This window comes from Ictalurus furcatus, chromosome 11 (assembly GCF_023375685.1).
Source record: "Ictalurus furcatus strain D&B chromosome 11, Billie_1.0, whole genome shotgun sequence".
Taxonomy (NCBI): domain Eukaryota; kingdom Metazoa; phylum Chordata; class Actinopteri; order Siluriformes; family Ictaluridae; genus Ictalurus; species Ictalurus furcatus.
The window spans coordinates 3,165,074-3,182,877 of NC_071265.1; the positions used below are offsets into that span (position 1 = coordinate 3,165,074).

At 42.1% G+C, this 17,804-nt stretch overlaps 2 protein-coding genes across 2 annotated transcripts; both read left to right on the top strand.

Annotated features, from left to right (window-relative positions):
* The first annotated feature begins 315 nt into the window (after window positions 1-315).
* Window positions 316-4,327, top strand: ccdc174 (coiled-coil domain containing 174). Its single transcript, XM_053636575.1, has 11 exons — window positions 316-441; window positions 790-894; window positions 985-1,085; window positions 1,374-1,432; window positions 1,548-1,707; window positions 2,306-2,401; window positions 2,499-2,635; window positions 2,853-2,947; window positions 3,216-3,351; window positions 3,451-3,618; window positions 3,779-4,327. The coding sequence occupies exons 1-11, from the start codon at window positions 400-402 to the stop codon at window positions 4,102-4,104; spliced, it is 1,425 nt and encodes a 474-aa protein (XP_053492550.1). The 5' UTR covers window positions 316-399; the 3' UTR covers window positions 4,105-4,327.
* Window positions 4,328-4,546: 219 nt separating this feature from the next.
* On the top strand, window positions 4,547-14,632 carry si:dkey-28n18.9 (sorting nexin-5). Its single transcript, XM_053636577.1, has 14 exons — window positions 4,547-5,632; window positions 7,925-8,032; window positions 8,123-8,230; window positions 9,530-9,599; window positions 10,178-10,305; window positions 11,133-11,216; window positions 11,309-11,383; window positions 11,491-11,521; window positions 11,647-11,731; window positions 12,144-12,183; window positions 12,293-12,379; window positions 13,010-13,099; window positions 13,948-14,013; window positions 14,442-14,632. The coding sequence occupies exons 1-14, from the start codon at window positions 5,630-5,632 to the stop codon at window positions 14,580-14,582; spliced, it is 1,116 nt and encodes a 371-aa protein (XP_053492552.1). The 5' UTR covers window positions 4,547-5,629; the 3' UTR covers window positions 14,583-14,632.
* Window positions 14,633-17,804: the final 3,172 nt, after the last annotated feature.

Genomic DNA, 17,804 nt, shown 5'->3' on the forward strand with positions numbered 1-17,804 from the left:
TTTGTTTGCTTGTTTGTTTTTGTTGGTTTTTTTGGTGCCTGGACTTTATGCCCTGGACTTTATGCTTTTTGTTGTGAGAACGCTGTTTTGCCATGTTGTTTGTAAAATATTCCCTCTTTATTAATTAAAAATATATATATAATTAGAACACAAATAAATGAATAAATAAATAAATAAACGAATAAACGTATAAATAAATGAGTAAATAAATAAACGAATGAATGAATGAATGAATGAATAAACAAATAAATAAAGGTACATAGAAGAAAACTAAGCCTCCGTAGCGCTAGGGGGCGCGCGCAGGCTTGCTCCGCCCCTTCCCATCTGGGGAGTTTCAAGATGGCGGCGTGTTTATGAATCTTCTCGAACACGACCGCTGCTAACGCGAGATAACGTGAGATGGATAAGAAGAAAAAACAATATAATGTCACAGCTTCATCGGTGGGTTTTTAAAAGCTGTCGTAATTTCATTTAATCCTGTTTGTAGCTGCAGGAATCGTCCTCTAACAATGAACACTTTTATTTCATTAGCTCGCTAAATGTGGCTAGCATCTGTATTTGTTTTCTGAGTAACAGTGAGTAAATAATTAATAAAGTTAATTCCTACATTCGAGCACTAGGTCCTTTTGTATTTTAATCCCCGGTGCGAGTTTAATTATAAACCATTTAGGGCTAAAATACATAATCTAAACGAATACACACCACCACCACCACTAGTGTCTAAGTATTAATTGACAGTCCCTTGTGTTATAATTTATAAATAAATGTGTATATGTATAATTTTTTCAGCTGGTTGATTTGAAAGCAGAGCTTTATAGGAAACAGGAGGCGTTCAAGCAGGACAAACTTGCTCAGGATGCAGGGACTGCATCCAAATCACACAACCATACAAAGGTAAATAAGCAGTGGTTTAAGAAAAAAGAAAACAGACCAGATGTGCTGCTTGTGTAATTTTCTGTTGATTTGTTGGGGTGTGATGTGTAGAAACCCAGTGTATGGAGTAAACAGAACCAAGGAGTGACTGCACGTGCTCAGAAGGATGTGGAGAAAACGGCAGAGGAGGAACAAAGCCTGGACAGATCGAGGTGAGACCGACTCGAAGACGCTCTGATGTGGGAATGATCCGATCGGGAATAGAGCAGAAAGGAGCGCCGTCGATATCTAACAGCCATATGTGTGGCGTTAGTAAGGAATAATACACTCGGTGTTATTGGAACATAATTAACATGGGGGCAGTGTGTATAACAGCATGACTTGCAGCGTTTTATTCCTCTTACCGTTTTTATCCTTTTATTCTTCTCCTTTTTTTGATCTTGACTGCACGTCTTTGTCCGTTCCTCATACTGGTATTATTCTGTGCTCACCTGTCTCAGGCAGAAGCTGGAGGAGAAAGCACGCCTCTATGAGCAGATGACTAAAGGGGATTTTCCAGGTCCTGGAATTCTGCATTTGGGAATAGTTATGGAGTTAATGAGTGTGGTGGGTTTTTTTATTTTTTTTTTATTAGCCTAAGAGTGGAGTAATATTCTTGTGTTCTTATGGTGTAGACGAGGAGACGGAGAGTCTGTACCTGGTGGATTTCACACAGAAGATAATCGAGCAGAAGAGAGCAGCACAGAGCAGAGAGGATGAAGCAGGAGACAGAGATGGAGAAGGATCGGAGACGCGCGTCCCCGTCCCTCCCCCACAGAGTGCTGACGAGGAATGGTACAGACAAGAGACACAGCAGCATCGTTCATATATATATATATATACACTGTACTATCTATCTGTCTGTCTCTCTCTCCTTGTCTTTCTTTCTGTCTGTTCGCCTGCCTGTCTGTCTACGTGGCTGACTGGCTATCTCTGTTTCTTTATTTCTCTGTGTGTCTCTGTCTTTCTCTGTCTATCTATTCTCTTTCTCTATCCATCGATCCGTTTCTCTCTCTCTCTGACTCTCTCTTTGACTGTCTGCCTTTCTCTGTCCTCTCTCTCTCGCTCTGTCACTGTCTATCTGCCTTCCTCTGCCCCCCATCTCTCTCTCTCTCTCTCTGTCTGTCTGTCTGTCTTTCTCTCTGTCTTTCTCTCTCCCTCTCTGACTCTCTCTTTGACTGTCTGCCTTTCTCTCTCCCTGTCTCTCTCTCGCTCTGTCTTTGTCTGTCTGCCTTCCTCTGTCTTCCTCTCTCTCTCTCTCTCTCTCTCTCTCTCTCTCTGTCTGTCTGCCTTCCTCTGTCTCTCTCGCTCTCTGTCTTTGTCTGTCTGCCTTCCTCTGTCTCTCTCACTCTCTCTCTCTCTCTCTCTCTCTCTCTCTCTCTCTCTCTCTCAGGGTGGACTATGTTGATGCGCTGGGTCGATCAAGAAAGTGTTTAAGAAAAGATTTACATCAGTTTCAGAAAATGGACCAAGATTTACACAGCAAGCGGTACATGACCCAGACATTGTCTAGTGTCTTTTACACTTCTAATATGTTACTTTGGATCTCTAGGTATAACTGTGTGTGTGTGCGTGTGCGTGTTTAGAGTGGTCGGAGCTGATAGGACGCTGTTGTCTGAAGACATGAGGCGAGAGATGCAGAGAGAGCAGTGGGAGCGGGAGGAAGAAGAGCAGATGAAGAGACCCGTAGGACCCGTTCACTATGAAGACATCCGAGATGGAGGTGAGAGGCGAAGCAGTGTTGCTGTTCTCACGAACACGTTGATTATATTCCTAAAACAGCACATCTGGACATGCTTTATTCTTCTGATACCACAGCAGTTTGCAAACGATTGCACTTTTTATTCATTAAACAATAACACACACCTTCTAACCTTTATTTAGCATCGTGGAACGCCCATGAGACGAGAGAGTCATCCTGTGTGTGTGTGTTTTTATAGAGGCCAGAGATCTGGGTGTTGGGTATTACGCTTTTTCTCAAGAGGAAGACCAGCGCAAGAAGCAAAGGGAAACTCTGGATATGCTGAGAGACCAGGTGAGAGAGACACGCTCGAGAGACACTCGCGAACCGCTCAGCTCTCGTTTTAGCGCATCATTACTGGGAACTTTTAATTATTATCCTTTTAGCAGTAAGAGTGGACGCCATTAAGTCTGACAGTTAAAGCGGAGCATTTCTTTGGGTTTCACGCACATCTGGTGAGGTCGGGACTTGCACGTGAAACCGAAGAGGTTACGTTGGGGTCTTAAAAGACTTCTTCCTCAGTGTTCCTCAGAATCCGATCTTGTTTTTGACCTCTTTGTAGACCGCTGAGCAACGCACCAAGCGAGAGCATCTGAAGGAGAGACGGAAAGCTCTGCTCGAGGCTCGACTGGCTAAAGTGAGAATGAGGAAGACGAAGAAAAGCAAGATGGATCCCGGAGCCGAGGACGAGGAAGAAGGTGTTGAAATTCTTGTGTCCGTGATACAAAGAGATCAGGTTGAGTAACGCCGCAGTAATGCCGTTTGCGTAACCGTGAATGATTTCTGCATGTTTGCAGCTCCTGTGCCTGATGGAGCGGTTAAAGAAGGCGAGGACGATCCCGAGGATGTGATCGGACCTCCACCTGCTCCTGAAGCTGCCGCCAAAAAGGTGGAGGTTGAAATTCAGGAGAGAAAAGACTCGAGACCGGGAGTGCCGCATGTGAGAGAGTGGGACAGAGGAAAAGGTAACACAGTCACACACTCGTGCCGCTCATGATTTATCCTCTGTGATTAGAGCAGGAGTCTTGATTGATGAGCGTCGAGGGAAATTTCTACGGTCCGTTTCTGAGCCCTTGGATTCTTGGGTAATCATCTCCTGCGCTCGTCTTTGCTTTCTCCCTACAGAGTTCACATGGGGTCAGTGGACGACTCAGAGACGGGACGAGAGGGATTCGGATTTTGCCCCGCCCTCGTCTTACTTCCTGGATGAGAGACGAGCCGGTCGAGGCAGGTCGACGCAGGAAGCGCGGGGCAAAGGGAAACCCGGTTTCAAACGGTCTGAGGCGCACGGGGGATGGGATCAGGATGGCACGGAAAGACGAGCTCAAAACACGCACGCATCTTTTACAGACCAGAGCTCGTTCTCACAGCCTCAGCAAACGTCACAAGCACATTCGGCACAGACACACGATCTGGACGCCCTTTTATCCTTCTATAAAAACTCTGTTTGAACTTTTAACCCAGTTTAATCCTTCTTGCACAGTCTCGGCCGCGTTTACTCACTCCCCCATGTTCCTCCTTTCTAAAAAAATAAGGCCGAATGAGTAATTTCCACTCTGTTTTGCTGGCTCTGCGATTTTAGATGGTTTTAGATCTGGGTTATTGATGTATTATGATCGTTTTTGAGTCCTGAATGTCTCGTGCGAATTAAAAAGAAAAGGGTCTTGAATTGAACACGTTTCATTATGTGTACTACTAAAGAGTGCGTTTTCGAGATCTTCGTTCCTCCCAAACCGCAAGATGCACATGCAGGTGCTTCTCTGATCTCTCTGTCCTACCTCATTTAGCCCATAACTTAGTCAACCATCTTTAAGGATTCCAAGCAAAGTCCAACCAAAGTCAAGCCTCTTTAAGGATTCCTCAGGCGTGAAGGAGGAAGGAGATGGGGGGGGGGGGGAGGACATGTAGGTGTTTCCTATAAGGAAGTGTTTTTGGGTGACGCAAGCCGCTCCACCTGTCTGCAAACCAAATGCCAGTACGTGATGATGTGAAATTAATATTTGTCATTGAACAGTAATCTATCCTTGGGTAACAGTCGATTGAAATGTGCCTGGCTTTAAGTCGGGTCAGGTGATGAGTAGAGTCTCGTTTAGTTTAAAACTTCATTAACGTGTAATAAGGTCTACGATTAAGTAAGAGCTAGTCATTTACTGGATTTATGAGTGACACGTGGACACATCGCGGGGCACAGTCGCACACTGCGGACAATTTGGAAATGCCGATTAGCCTACAGCGCGTCTTTTTTGACTGGGGGAGGAAACCCGAGTACCAGGAGGAAACCCCCAAGGCACGGGGAGAACATGCAAGCTCCACACACACAGGGAAGTGGTGGGAATCAAACACTGGAGGTGCGAGGCGAACTTTAATACAGCCTTAAGGTGGAAAAAGAGTCAATAAAATTGACTTTTTACTCTCTGTGTGTGTGTGTGTGTGTGTGTGTGTGTGAGAGAGAGAAAAAAACATTTCAGTACTTTGTCCATAGTTTACAAGGAGCACCTGACATGTAGGAGGTAGTCACTCAGTAGTTATGGTTAACCTGTGTGTGTGTGTCATATTTATCTCCTGAGGTTCACTTTTAAATTGAATAAAAACACACACACACACACATTGTGTCTTTCTCACACACATGTACACAGATGACACTAACTTAACACTTGTCCCCGCTTAAAAATCTCTAGGATGATCTGCAGGCTTCGCAGCAAGCTGGTCACGGGACTGCTGTGACCTTTGACTCACAGGATGTCCTGCTTTTCCACAATTGTGCATGCGGGCAGTTTTTATGCATGTGTGTGTGTGTGTGTGTGTGAGAGAGAGGTGGAAAGAGAGTAATAAACGAGTAATAAGTTATACGAGTTGATGTGAGGAGAGGAGTTACGACGGCACACGAAGGACGCGTCCCGAGTGTTACGTTCAGTGTGTGTGTGTGTTTTCTGAGGGACTTTTTGTCAAGTTCTGAACTAAACAACTGAGAAGAAGATGGTGAGTGATTGTTACTTTTTGTAATCATGTGATCTTTGTGTAATGCGAGTTTCTAGGGCCATGTGAAAAGGCATTGGGCAATAATGAAATATTTGGGTGAATTATGGAGTTTTCTATAGAATCGAACACGTTTTATTTCATGAATTACTTGATCACATGATTTAAGTGCTTCTTGTGAGTACTTATCACAGCTAAAGAACTTCGACAATATTTGATCTTTACTTTTATTCATTTTTTATTTGAAGAAAAAAAAATAAATCCAAATACCACCTTGTCCAGACAACATTTTAACATTTTTGTCTTTTAATCATTTACAGTCTTTTTCTACTGCCAACTCCTTAATTATTGGCACCCTTCAAGAGACCGGGCAAAAATATCCGCGTGCATTTAAAGAAGAAGAAAAAAGACTCGAGGAAAAAAAAGAACATTTCCTTTAACAAAAATCACTCGTTATATCGTTTCTGCACCTCTAAATGCAAATTATCTCTGGAAAAATACCACGCTCCCAGTCTCCAGAAACTCCGTTGTTGCCTTTAGTCAAATATAAGATTGTGCAGGTGTACAATTCCACAAAGTTTGAGCTAAGTAAACCTGATTAAAACAAAATCGAAGATAAAAGAAAGGCAACTTTTCATGTAAACATAAAATACAGATTGTAAATGATAATGTTATTTATTGAAGCAAAAAAAGTTATCCAATACCAACTGGGCCTGTGTGAAAATGTATTTGCCCCCATATCTACTAATTCCACAAATCTATGAAAGTGCATTGATAACGGGGTTCAGCTGGACTAGACACAACCAGGCCGGATTACTGCAAACCCTGTTCAATCACATCAACACTTACATAGAACTTTCTCAACAGCATGGAGTTCGTTAAAAGATTTTACCCAGTACACACTATGGCAAAGTTGAAAGAAATTCCAGAAATGATGAGGAAGAAGGTGATTGAAATACATCAGTCTGGGAAGAGTGACAAAGCTATTTCAGAGGATCTGGGACTCCAAAGAACCACAGTGAGAGCCGTTATCTCCAAATGGAGAAGGCACAGTAGTGAACCTTCCCAGAAGTGTCCGATCTTCCAAAATTTCTCCAAGAGCACGGCAACGACTCATCCAGGAAGTCACAAAAGAGCCAAGGACAACATCAAAAGAAACGACAGACCTCACTTGCATTAATAAAAGTGTTCATGACTCACTGTTCATCAGAAAGTCACTGGGCAAAAATGTCATCCGTGGAAGAGTGACGAGGTGAAAACCACTGCTAACCCAGAAGAACATTAAGACTCATCTGGGTTTTGCCAAAACACACCTTGATGATCCGCAAAGAATATTCTGTGGGTTGATGAGTTGAAAGTGGAACTGTTTGGAAGACGGGTCCTGTTTCATCTGGCGTAATCCAAACACAGAATTCCACAAGAAGAACATCATAGCTACGGTCAAGCATGGTGGAGGGAGTGTGATGGTGTGGGGATGCTTCGCTGCTTCAGGATCTGGGCAACTTGCAATAATTGAGGGAAACATGAAGTCTGCTCTCTACCAGAAATTCCAAAAGGAGAATATCCGGTCTTCAGTCTGTAAATTGAAACTCAAGAGTAACTGGATTGTGCAACAAGACAACGATCCGAAGCATAGGAGTAAATCCTAGTCCTAGAAGTAAGAGAAAGACCGATCTCCAGTTATCAGAAGCGTTTGTTTGCAGTTATTGCTGCTAAAGCTGGAACAACCAGATTTTAACTTTAAGGGGGTAATTAGTTTTTCACATTGGTGATAGGTGTTCAATAAAACAAGTAAATAAATAAAACCTGTATTGTGTGTTTGCTCAGGTTGCCTTTGTTTTATGTTGTATTTCGTGTGAATTTTAAAACTATTTAGTATGAGATAAACGCAAAAACAGAAGAAATCAGAATGGAGGCGAATACTTTTTCACACCACTGTATCAGAATATTTTATCCCTGAATCGGGTTGCCTCTCCAGGGACGTTAAGATTGGGCGGTTAAGACCAAGATCAAGCATGCTCCTAGTGAGACAACCATCCATGGCTGAGAGTCTATGGAGTGAAACCGGACATGCTCTGTGGATGGGAGGGGCATACTCTGTTTCTCCTGTCAATCATAGCGACACTAACCAATCATGGGCATCTATGAGCTCATGTATGGGGATGAGGGTAGATAGCGCTTTCCTCCGAGTGTGTTACGCAGCATGAGACGCTATGCTATTTAAGATGCTAATGGTGATGTTAAGGGTGCCAATCATTCTAGAACTGACTGTAGCGTGAAACTCGGCTGTTGTAGGAAGGCTCAAGCGATCCTTCGGCGCCGAGCGTGAACGCTAACAGCATCAAGATTACCGATGTCACGCAGGACGGAGACATGCTAACCTTCGCCATCACGTCTCAGAAGGTCAGCTTGTCACTTTATACTTTACGTAGTTGTAAGAAAAGAAAACAAAACAAAAAGTTGTTTATTGTCCTTTCTCTGCTGCTTTTCCAGCTGAACAGTGATAAGGGGACGTGCGTCTTCAGGACGTACGAGGATTTCGACTGGCTGCACAAGGGTCTTTTCTCTCAGGAGGACGTTGTGGGACTCCATGGCGTCATAGTGCGTGATTTCTGCTTTGAGTTTGAAAGCTTTTCAGTCGTTGAATGTCTCACAGCAGTGAGTGTAGCAAGTGTAGCTTTGGGAACACTTCTCGAATGAGCAGCTGAATGTCTTCATGTCTAGCCGGCTAGACTTACTTCTATGACGCATGTAACGTTAAAGTGCACCTATTATGGGTCTGAAACGTGCCTAATTTTGCTTTAAAGGTCTCATACGATAGATTTACACGCATCCGAGGTCAAAAAACACTTTAACGTGCTCATCATTATTCAATGATCCGTTCTAAATGATTCGTTCTAAACTCCTCCTTTCAGAGAGCATACCCTGCTGTGATCGGTCAGACGTCCCAGTCTGTCGTGATTGTGATCGGTCTAGCGCTGTCGGCGAGCGGCCGACGAAGACCAGAGGCGGGGCTTTTTTGTTACAAACCTACGTAGGTTAGTACAGGAAAGTAAAGTCTGGAATCACTAACGACTCGATTCAGCAGTTCAGAATCGGTTCCTTCTTTTGGGAGTCGATAACTTTGCAGACTTTTTACATTCACAAACAGCTACGTATATAGCACACTACACGAAAGGGAATGTTTGAAAGAAAGCATAATAGGTGCACTTTAAGACTCCAATCCTATCTCTGTATATTCTGGAGAATCTGCGTACCCGTATATGCACGGCTGCAACACAGGCAAGAATTAGACCGATAACATTGTCCGCGTTCGAAATGTAGCTTATCGTCAGCCTGGATATCGAAGACGTATCACTATGCACTACACTACACTTCACTACACAAGGAAATTTCTTTTTATTTCTTCAACATGGTCACAGTGACACGATTTCATATTAACATACGATTACACTAGCGCTCTTACCATTGAGTAAATGGTCTATTGTATCTACCCGTAGTGAATTATAGACCAGAGGTGATCATTAATTTGTATATTTCAGCAGGGCTGGGTGATGTGATGTGATGTCATTGATAAATAATGTCACAATATACTTTTCTCAGAGATCGTGATATCTTTTAATGAACTTTTTTAGTGTATTTTTTTTAATCGTTTACAAACTGCCTGATGATAATGATGATGATGATGATAAAATTTTGTATTTCATATTGTATTGAACCTTTTCAAGTGTTAAACATCATTCTATTTATTTTATTTCTTTTAGGAAATGAAAATACTTTTTTTCAATTAAAAAAACAAAACAAATATAAATAAAGATACATCTCGCGAATTGTAAAAATGCCGTCGGGAATTGCGACGTGATATTTTTTTTGTCGTGTGACTCTTCTCTCTCCCCACAGTTCCCTCCTCTCCCAGCCAAACCTCTGCCTTCCAGCTCACACACACAGACTAAAGTGCTGAAACAGCTGGGTATGTCCGATCCACCCAAATAACCAGGGGGGAAAATAACGATCAATTAGTGGCTAAGTAAACAACACAATACTTGGTGGAGCGCCGTTATAGGAAAATAATCCACAACGTGGTAGTGTAACGAAGCGGAGTTGAATATTTTCCTACGGCAGCACATCCAGAAGTGCGTATACTAATGTATTTTTTTTTTAAAACGACACGTCATTTTTATCCATTTATAGTTGCCTTTAATGTTGTGTAAACGTTTGCAAAACAAGTTAGCTTCTGTTCTCACGTGTGTTATCTTTTGAAAAGCTTGCTGACTTTTTCACAGGGCTGGCACTATAGACTCCTTCCATAAATGTCCAATAAATGTTAAATTTACATGCTTTTATTTTGTTTATTAGTCGTAGATTACGTAGAGCATCTTGTGTACGTTTTACTATAGAAACGACGACGTATTCTGACCAATCAGAACGCAGGATTCAACCACAGTGTGGTATAAATGTCTTATAACCTACGACTGATTGACAGCTGATAATGTGATGGTATGTTTTATGGTTGTGTGTGTGTGTGTGTGTGTGTGTGTGTGTGGGTAGGCTTCCTGGCTCTGGGAGATAACTGGCAGCTTTATTGTAGGGCTTTAGAGTTCTACCTGCAGCAGGTGGCAGCACACAGCATCCTGGGAAAAAGCAACGCTCTGTACAGCTTCCTCAGCAGCACAGAGGTACGGCGTTGACATCACATACCTAAACATATCTGGAATAATAATCTAATTAGATTATTCGATCAGTATAACACTTTCGATGATGAAGCCTCATTTCCAGCTCCTCCGGACAGATCATTCGAAGAAATAAACGCTTGAGACGAGTTAAATCTGTCTTCCCGGAGAATAAGAATTGTAAAGCTAGAAATACGTTATTAAGCTGATATTTGGTTTATAATAATAAAAATCACTAGGAATTGATTGTGTGTGTGTGAGAGTGAGAAAACATACTAATGGGAGAGATGGGCTTGGTGGCTCCGACACAGTTTGTCAAGCCTGGCCAAATTGTTGGGGTCCCCCGGGCGGTGGCCCCCATGATAGAGAAGGACCTATGGGGGAATTTCGCCAGGACCCCGGGGTTATGCCCCTACTCTTTTGCGCTAAGTCTCCTGGGATTTTTAATGACCACAGAGAGTCATTATAGTGTCCCTGTTACTATACTGGGGCATTAGGACCCACACAGACCACAGGGTGAGCGCCCCCTGCTGGTCTCACTAATACCACTTCCAGCAGCAACCTGAGTTTTCCCCAGGAGGTCTCCCATCCAGGTACTGGCCAGGCTCATCCCTGCTTATCTTCAGTGGGAAACCAGGCGAGAACTGCAGGGAGATATAGTTCTGGCGTTCACGTGTGGTTTTTTTTAAACATTGTGACTAAAAGTCAAAAGTATGAGGCGATTGAAACAAACACACACGGTGCAGTTATGTGAAACCGAAACATCTTTGAAATAACACGAATGTGCCATTTGGTTTTTTCTTTCTCGCTGCATGTCTGTGTACGTCTGTCAGCTGGCCTCTAAACAGCGCAGCAAAAAGGGCATCTTGGACCGCCTCAGTCAGGCCGTGGAGGAAATGAGGAAGGAAGGTCACAAGGTGAGTAAACACAACGTTAATGAAAAAAAAACAAAACCTCAATAACGTGTACCGAGCTGCGGTTTGATTATTAACCCGGTGTGTCTCCTCAGGATGTGGAAGAGTTCTTTCACAACGAGAGAGAACGCAACACACACACGACCGCCCTGTTTAAAGCCACCTCGGAGGTCCGGCCTTTCGTTTCTTCACACCTGTTGCTCTATTATTCACGAGTCTCTCTGTTTTTTTGTGTGTGTTCATTTCTCAGAATTGAATGTCATGTGATTTCCAACAGAAATTCCTCGACGTTGTGCTGACAAAGCAGAGTAAGCCTCCTAACTTCCTGTCACTTCCTGTAACACGACGTGCACGAGTCAGTTTCAGAGGAAAGAAACGCAGTGCAGTGCAGTATAGTGTGTGTGTGTGTGTGTGTGTGTGTGTGTGTTTGCAGGGCTTGCTCTGGCATGTGGCCATTTCTCCACTTCATTACATCTCTGTGTTAATCAGGACAATCCGTCCGCCGTGGTCTTCTCCACGTAAGTGTGTGTGTAAGGTCACAGGGACGTCCGTGAAGACGCCGATCAGGGCCAAATCTTAGAAATGATCTCTTTACATGCATACAGAAATGAAAACTTCTTTTGAATTTCGTTATTCTTCATGTGGCTGGCGTTGAAATGAACAGAGACAACTATGAGGCCGATTTGAAAGAAAAACGCTTTAATATTTTAAAAAAAAGATTCAAATATGAATCTGAATCGAATCAAATATGAATCAAATATCAGTGCAGAGGTAATACCAGGATATTATTTAAGAAACATAAGTCAGGGGTTTTGGGTCTCGAAACCTGTCTGATAAAACCCTACTTTTTTTTTTTATGGGGTCGAGCGAGTGTTTCTTTAGTTTTTCGTTTCATACTGTATATTAAACTCACAGACTTTCTTTGCTCAGGATTTGTCTGAAGCTGTCGGATATAATGGACGCAGTGAAAGTAAGGAAGTGCTACAGGAAATGATTGTATTCGATTAGATTGTGTGGGGTTTTTTTTATTTTATTTTAAATCTGATCTTTTTTTTTTTTCTTCTTCCATTTGTTTCCAGAGAAATCTCGACAAAGTGTCGGAGAACGACGCACACACCTTGGGGTTGGGTTTGGATCTCGAGTCTCGCTACCAGGATGCGAAACGAGTGCGTATCCGTCCGTCAAGGAAAACACCATTATATAAGATAAGATAATACTTTATTCATCCCCAGATGGAGAGATTGAGGAATAATAGGCCTAAGGAGTAACACACTCCGTGTTGTGTGGTTCTAGGAAAATAATCAGCGTTGAAGTTGCTTAGTGAAGAATAACAACACATCCTGAAGCGATTTATTCCTCTTACACCACAGCAACATGTCCACAGTGACCCTTTTTTATTTATTAAACGAGACCTACTTTTTATCCGTTTATAGTTGCGTTTCATCTCTAAAAGTTACTTCAGCTTCGTTTTTGATGTTGATAAGATTTTTTTAAAAAATAAATAAATAAACATCTTTTGTTACTGGAGACTCCTCGCATTAAAGGTTAAATAAACGTCTCCCGATTATGTTTTATGCACATGGCACGTCCGCTATAGAGCTGTTACTATAGAAACCGTGACGTTAATATAAGCCTGTTATAGAACGGAGGATATAAGTATAACACCGTTTCGGGACGCTTCGATTTGAAACCCTGTGATGTAATACGAGGGGTTTATTCTTGTGTTAGAGGTGCGTGAGGTGGCCTCGGGTGAGAACCGAGTGCTTCGGTCATTATCTTCCCCTTGTTTTTTGTAGGAGATGTTGTTCAGAAGAACATGTAAACTTGTGGAACTGGAAATCATCGTTAGGAACGCGGAAAAAGCCAAACCCAACAAGAAAGCAGTTGTGAGTATCTCTCTCTCTCGCTCGCTCGCTCTCGCTCGCTCGCTCTCGCTCTCTCTCACTCTCACACACCCTAGAAAAATCATTTTTCTCTAGGAAATCGTTTTTAGTTCAATATCTCATGTCACATGACACACGTCTCCTCGAATGCCTGGAAATATGAATATGCACGAGAAGCACATTTGGAAACGCCCACACGTCCTCCCGTCATCCAAACCGCTAGCAGGCTAGCTCACGGCTAGTAAGCTAGCTCGCGTTCGTTTCAGGCCAACACGAGGCCTTGATTTGTGAATAAACAGCAGCCAAACGTTACCAAAGCAATCACAGTTTTGCGCATCATTTTGTAACATTATCTAAGCAGCTAGCTTCGCAAAGGATCAACGCGGTATTTGTATATCTTACCTGATGGGTTAAAGTTTGTTGAGATTATTTTGCGACCAATCACCAATGAGGAAAATCTAAATTGCATTTTTTTTTTTTATTGTCTTATTAGAGAAAGAAAGAAAACGAGAACCTGGTGAGGGAACCACTGTTTATAGCTGCTAAGTGGTAACAGATCAAAAATTCTGATGTGTTGTTCTTTAATAAATAAAATATTTGCAATTGTTGGCAAACCGCTGCGGTACGAGATTAATTCAACACTTCAGCGTTTGCCCATATAGGAAAAGAATTCACCTGAACAGTCAAAAAAAAAAAAATCATCATTTTGTCCATCACTAATAATACCCAAGTAGCTAGTTCGCTTAGGATACCGGTTGATACCGTATAATCGAAACCAAGCATCCACGAGGATTTAAACGTTGACACGTGTGAAAACGGGGTACGTTAACGTTCTCCGTGTGATATTATAGATGGACAGAGTGCAGAAAACTACACGGGAGGAGTTTAATCTCATCTCATCACTCGCGAAGGAAGAGGTAAGGCGTTTGTTTTGACGTTCCGATCTAATGCCTTTATTTATTTACTTATTTATTTATTTATTTTTGAATCGAAGCACATCGCACAAACCGTGCTTTATAACCTGTACCCATTAGCACGGACATGAATCTTTCAGCATGTTACTGGGATTTCTTTCTCTCGGGATAATTTCCCAACAAACGATCAGAAAGAGAAAGTCATGCGATCCCTCCTCCGCGTTGCCTTTCGCAAAAATGTTTTCCCCTTTCTACGCATGTAGCTATGTTTAAACTAAACACGTGCCGCGATGCCGTAACTACAGTGCTAAGTGTTCATTGACGGAGTTCGACATCTGTCCCTTAGACTTGTGAAGTGTGTGTGTGTGCGTGTGTGGTTACGTAGTGATGTATATACATTGAAACGGTTCTTCGATCTCGTTACGTTTCAGATCGAGTGGTACCATAAAGCACGCGTAGGCGTGCTGCGAGACTTTCTGACGCGCTGGTGTGAGAAGCAGCTGGACGCGGCCAGGGAATCTGCCGCTCTCTTCTCTCAGCATCTGCAGGCTTGGAAAGGATTTCCTGTCTGATGCAGTACAACATCGCTTTACAACATTTACTAGTCCGATAGAAATGTTTGGTGGGGGGGGGGGGGGGGGGGGGGGGGGATATTAATTGGATATTAATTTGTCTGGAATATAACTGACGGACACTTTAAAAGAAATGAGTGATTAAATGTACGTTACACTTTATGACACCAAAAAGTAAAAAAGAAATAATCTTATTTCCTCTTCACAACCCGGTACTGACTCTTTTTATTCATTTATTTTTTTTTTTTAATTATCATTATTATTTTGTATTCCCATATTAACACGCCACTATTGAAATCTCAAATCTGATTGGTCAGAAGCGTGTCGATTAATTTTCTATAACCGCAGCTCTGACAGAAGGTTAAGAAGGGCATTTTAAGGCGGCCGTTGTTTCTGTAAAGTTTTCCGACATCTTCAGGACAGAGGAGATGTTTCTCAGTGACTTTTTTTTTGTTTTTTTGTCTTATTTAAAAAAAAAAAAAAAAAAAAAAAAAAAGAGAGAGAGGCTGGTGGGTTATAAACAACCGTTTATACTGTGCGTGCGTTAAAGTAGGCGATAATCAAAACTAACTCGCGTTCCCCGGCAGTAAATGTAACTGGAAACGGATAAAAATAAAAAAGTACGAAGAGTTGTTGTTTTTTAAAATAAATAAATAAATAAATTTGTGTTGGGAAATTGCTGCAGTGTAAGAGGAATAAAACACTTCGGGATGTGCCGTTATAGGAAACTAATCAACTTCAGGGTCTGGCTTCATCACACCACCCTGTGCTTGGTTATCTTCCCATAACGGTACACCCCCGAAGCGGTTTATTTCTTGAAAAATGTCACTTTCAAATCGAAAAAACGCCGCTCTCTTACAGCGTTCTACACAGAACCCAAAGAACCGTTAAGAGTGTACACGTGTAATATATAAACACATAACGCATTCCGTCCAAGATCAGGACAAAGAAAACACCTCGTAATGCAGACTCTGTTTATCAACCAAGCATGAATTTATTGCAGACAGGTTATATCTGACCAGACAATCTGAGCCTTACTACAACACACACACACACACACACACACACACACACACACACACATACACATACACACACTCCCTCTTTACTTACACTCTCCTGGCTCTGCTTTGGCAGTTAAAGTACTGGACAGCAAGGTGAACGTTGCTATAGGGGGACTAATACACACCGAAGTGCTGCTGGTTTTAATAATTACATGGAAACAGATGAACATATATTAAACATTGCGTTCAGACAGATTCGGTGTCGTTAAAATGTTGACGTCATCTCAGTTGCGGTTAGATATCGAAAAAGACGGCGTTTTTATATCGTGATACATTTGATAAAAACGAAATGATTAAGCAGGATTTTTATGGACAGTAGCGACAACACTCAGGACAGCACAACGACACACAAATCAAATGAAAACAACTTCTTCTTCTTGTTGTTGTTGTTGTTGTTGTTGTTGTTGTTTTTAAAACCTGTCTTTCTTTCTTTTTGTTGCAAGGAACAGATTCCAGCGATTTTTTTTTTTTTTTTTTTTTTTACCCCCAGACACGTTGAAACAGTCAAAAGACGAACAGTAAAGGTGATCGACAACGAGTATAAACACAACAATAACAAATTATCCCGACGTTCTCTGTCACACTGATGTTTGTAGCAGGGTGCACACAGCTTGTGAGTGTGTGTGAAGGCATATTGTCTAAATTGATTGATTGATTTATTTATTTATTTATCCATATCGGTTGTGGAATTCTTGATTCTGATTAGTCTTTTACGATTAGTTACTATAGCGACCGCTTATTCACGGAGGGGTTTGTACAGCGGACTAACAACCAACGTAATCTAATCTAAGACGAGTAATTAACAGGAAGTCGTTTATGTAAGGAGTCTCCAGTGTCAGAGCTTTGTAACAGTCAGAGGTAAAGTGTACGGACATGTCCAGGACAGACGAGGTTACGTTTTGTGGGTTCTCTGGGGGGGGGGGCGTTTCTTTAAAAAAGAGAGAGAGAGAGAGAGAGAGAAAGGCTGGTGAGGGAACGACTGTTTATAGCTGCTATAACGCAAGTGATAACAGGAACTAGTTTGTTTCACGGACATTAAATCTAACTATAAACAGGTATGATGGGTCATTCTGATGGGTCAGTAGATACAAATTAGTAATGGTTCACAAATTGCTGCGGTATAAGAGGAATAAAGCACTTCGGGACGAGCTGTTCTAGGAAAAAGAATCATTTCCTGTAACGGTGTTTTATTTGTTACCGAACGGGACGTCAGCTAAAATGGAAATAAAGCACATTTCAGACATCGCTATCGTTATATTAGTAATCAAGCTTTTATCTGTACACACCCTGTCGTAGAACGTTACACATGCTGCCTTCAAATCCTGTTCAGAACTTCGTGCGTACGAGGTCAGAGGTCATGATTACGCCGTCGGCGTGCGCTCAAGTGGTTTCGGTTGGGAAGAAAATCGACGAGGAAATGCGAGCAGTGAGGCTCAGTGGTTAAGATGTTGGGCTGTTAATCGGAAGGTCATGAGTTCAAACCCCATCATCGCCAAGCTGCCACTGTTGGGCCCTTGAGCAAGGCCCTTAACCTTCAACTGCTCAGATGTATAAATGAGATACGTGTAAGAGTCTCTGGATAAGGGCGTGTGTAAAATGTAGTAATAATAATAAGTTTTCTTTATAAAGACGATTAACAGTTCTCTAATACGAGTTCCCCAGGTGCAGTCATGACATTGTCGTGGCGTTCAAGCGCGCTCGCCCAGCAATCAGGATATTTCCGGCAGGACTTGAAGGCAGCGTTATTTACATTCATCCATCACGCAATCGTTAACCGGCTTGACGTCAGTAATGCCAGTTTTCGTTCTTCCAGCAACACCTGTTTCTCTATTATCATAAGCAAAATATGTACGTGTATGTCCTCCACCGATCCGTTATTACGGTATATACACAGGAATTTTTTACTAAAATAAATCACAATACACAGATACGCTCTCTGAGATCGTCGGCTTAAAAATAGAAACTCATATTCCGCGTATATATCTACATAAAGTGCGACTACAAATCAAGAGCTTGTTTTATTGAGGTGAAAATTGTTCATCAGACCTGAAAATTTCAAACACGCCTCTCAACGCTGAACCCCTACCTTTTTTTATTTTAAAAAAATATAATACAAGTAAATAGCGGAGATGGGAAGGGGCCACGCCCATAATGGAGG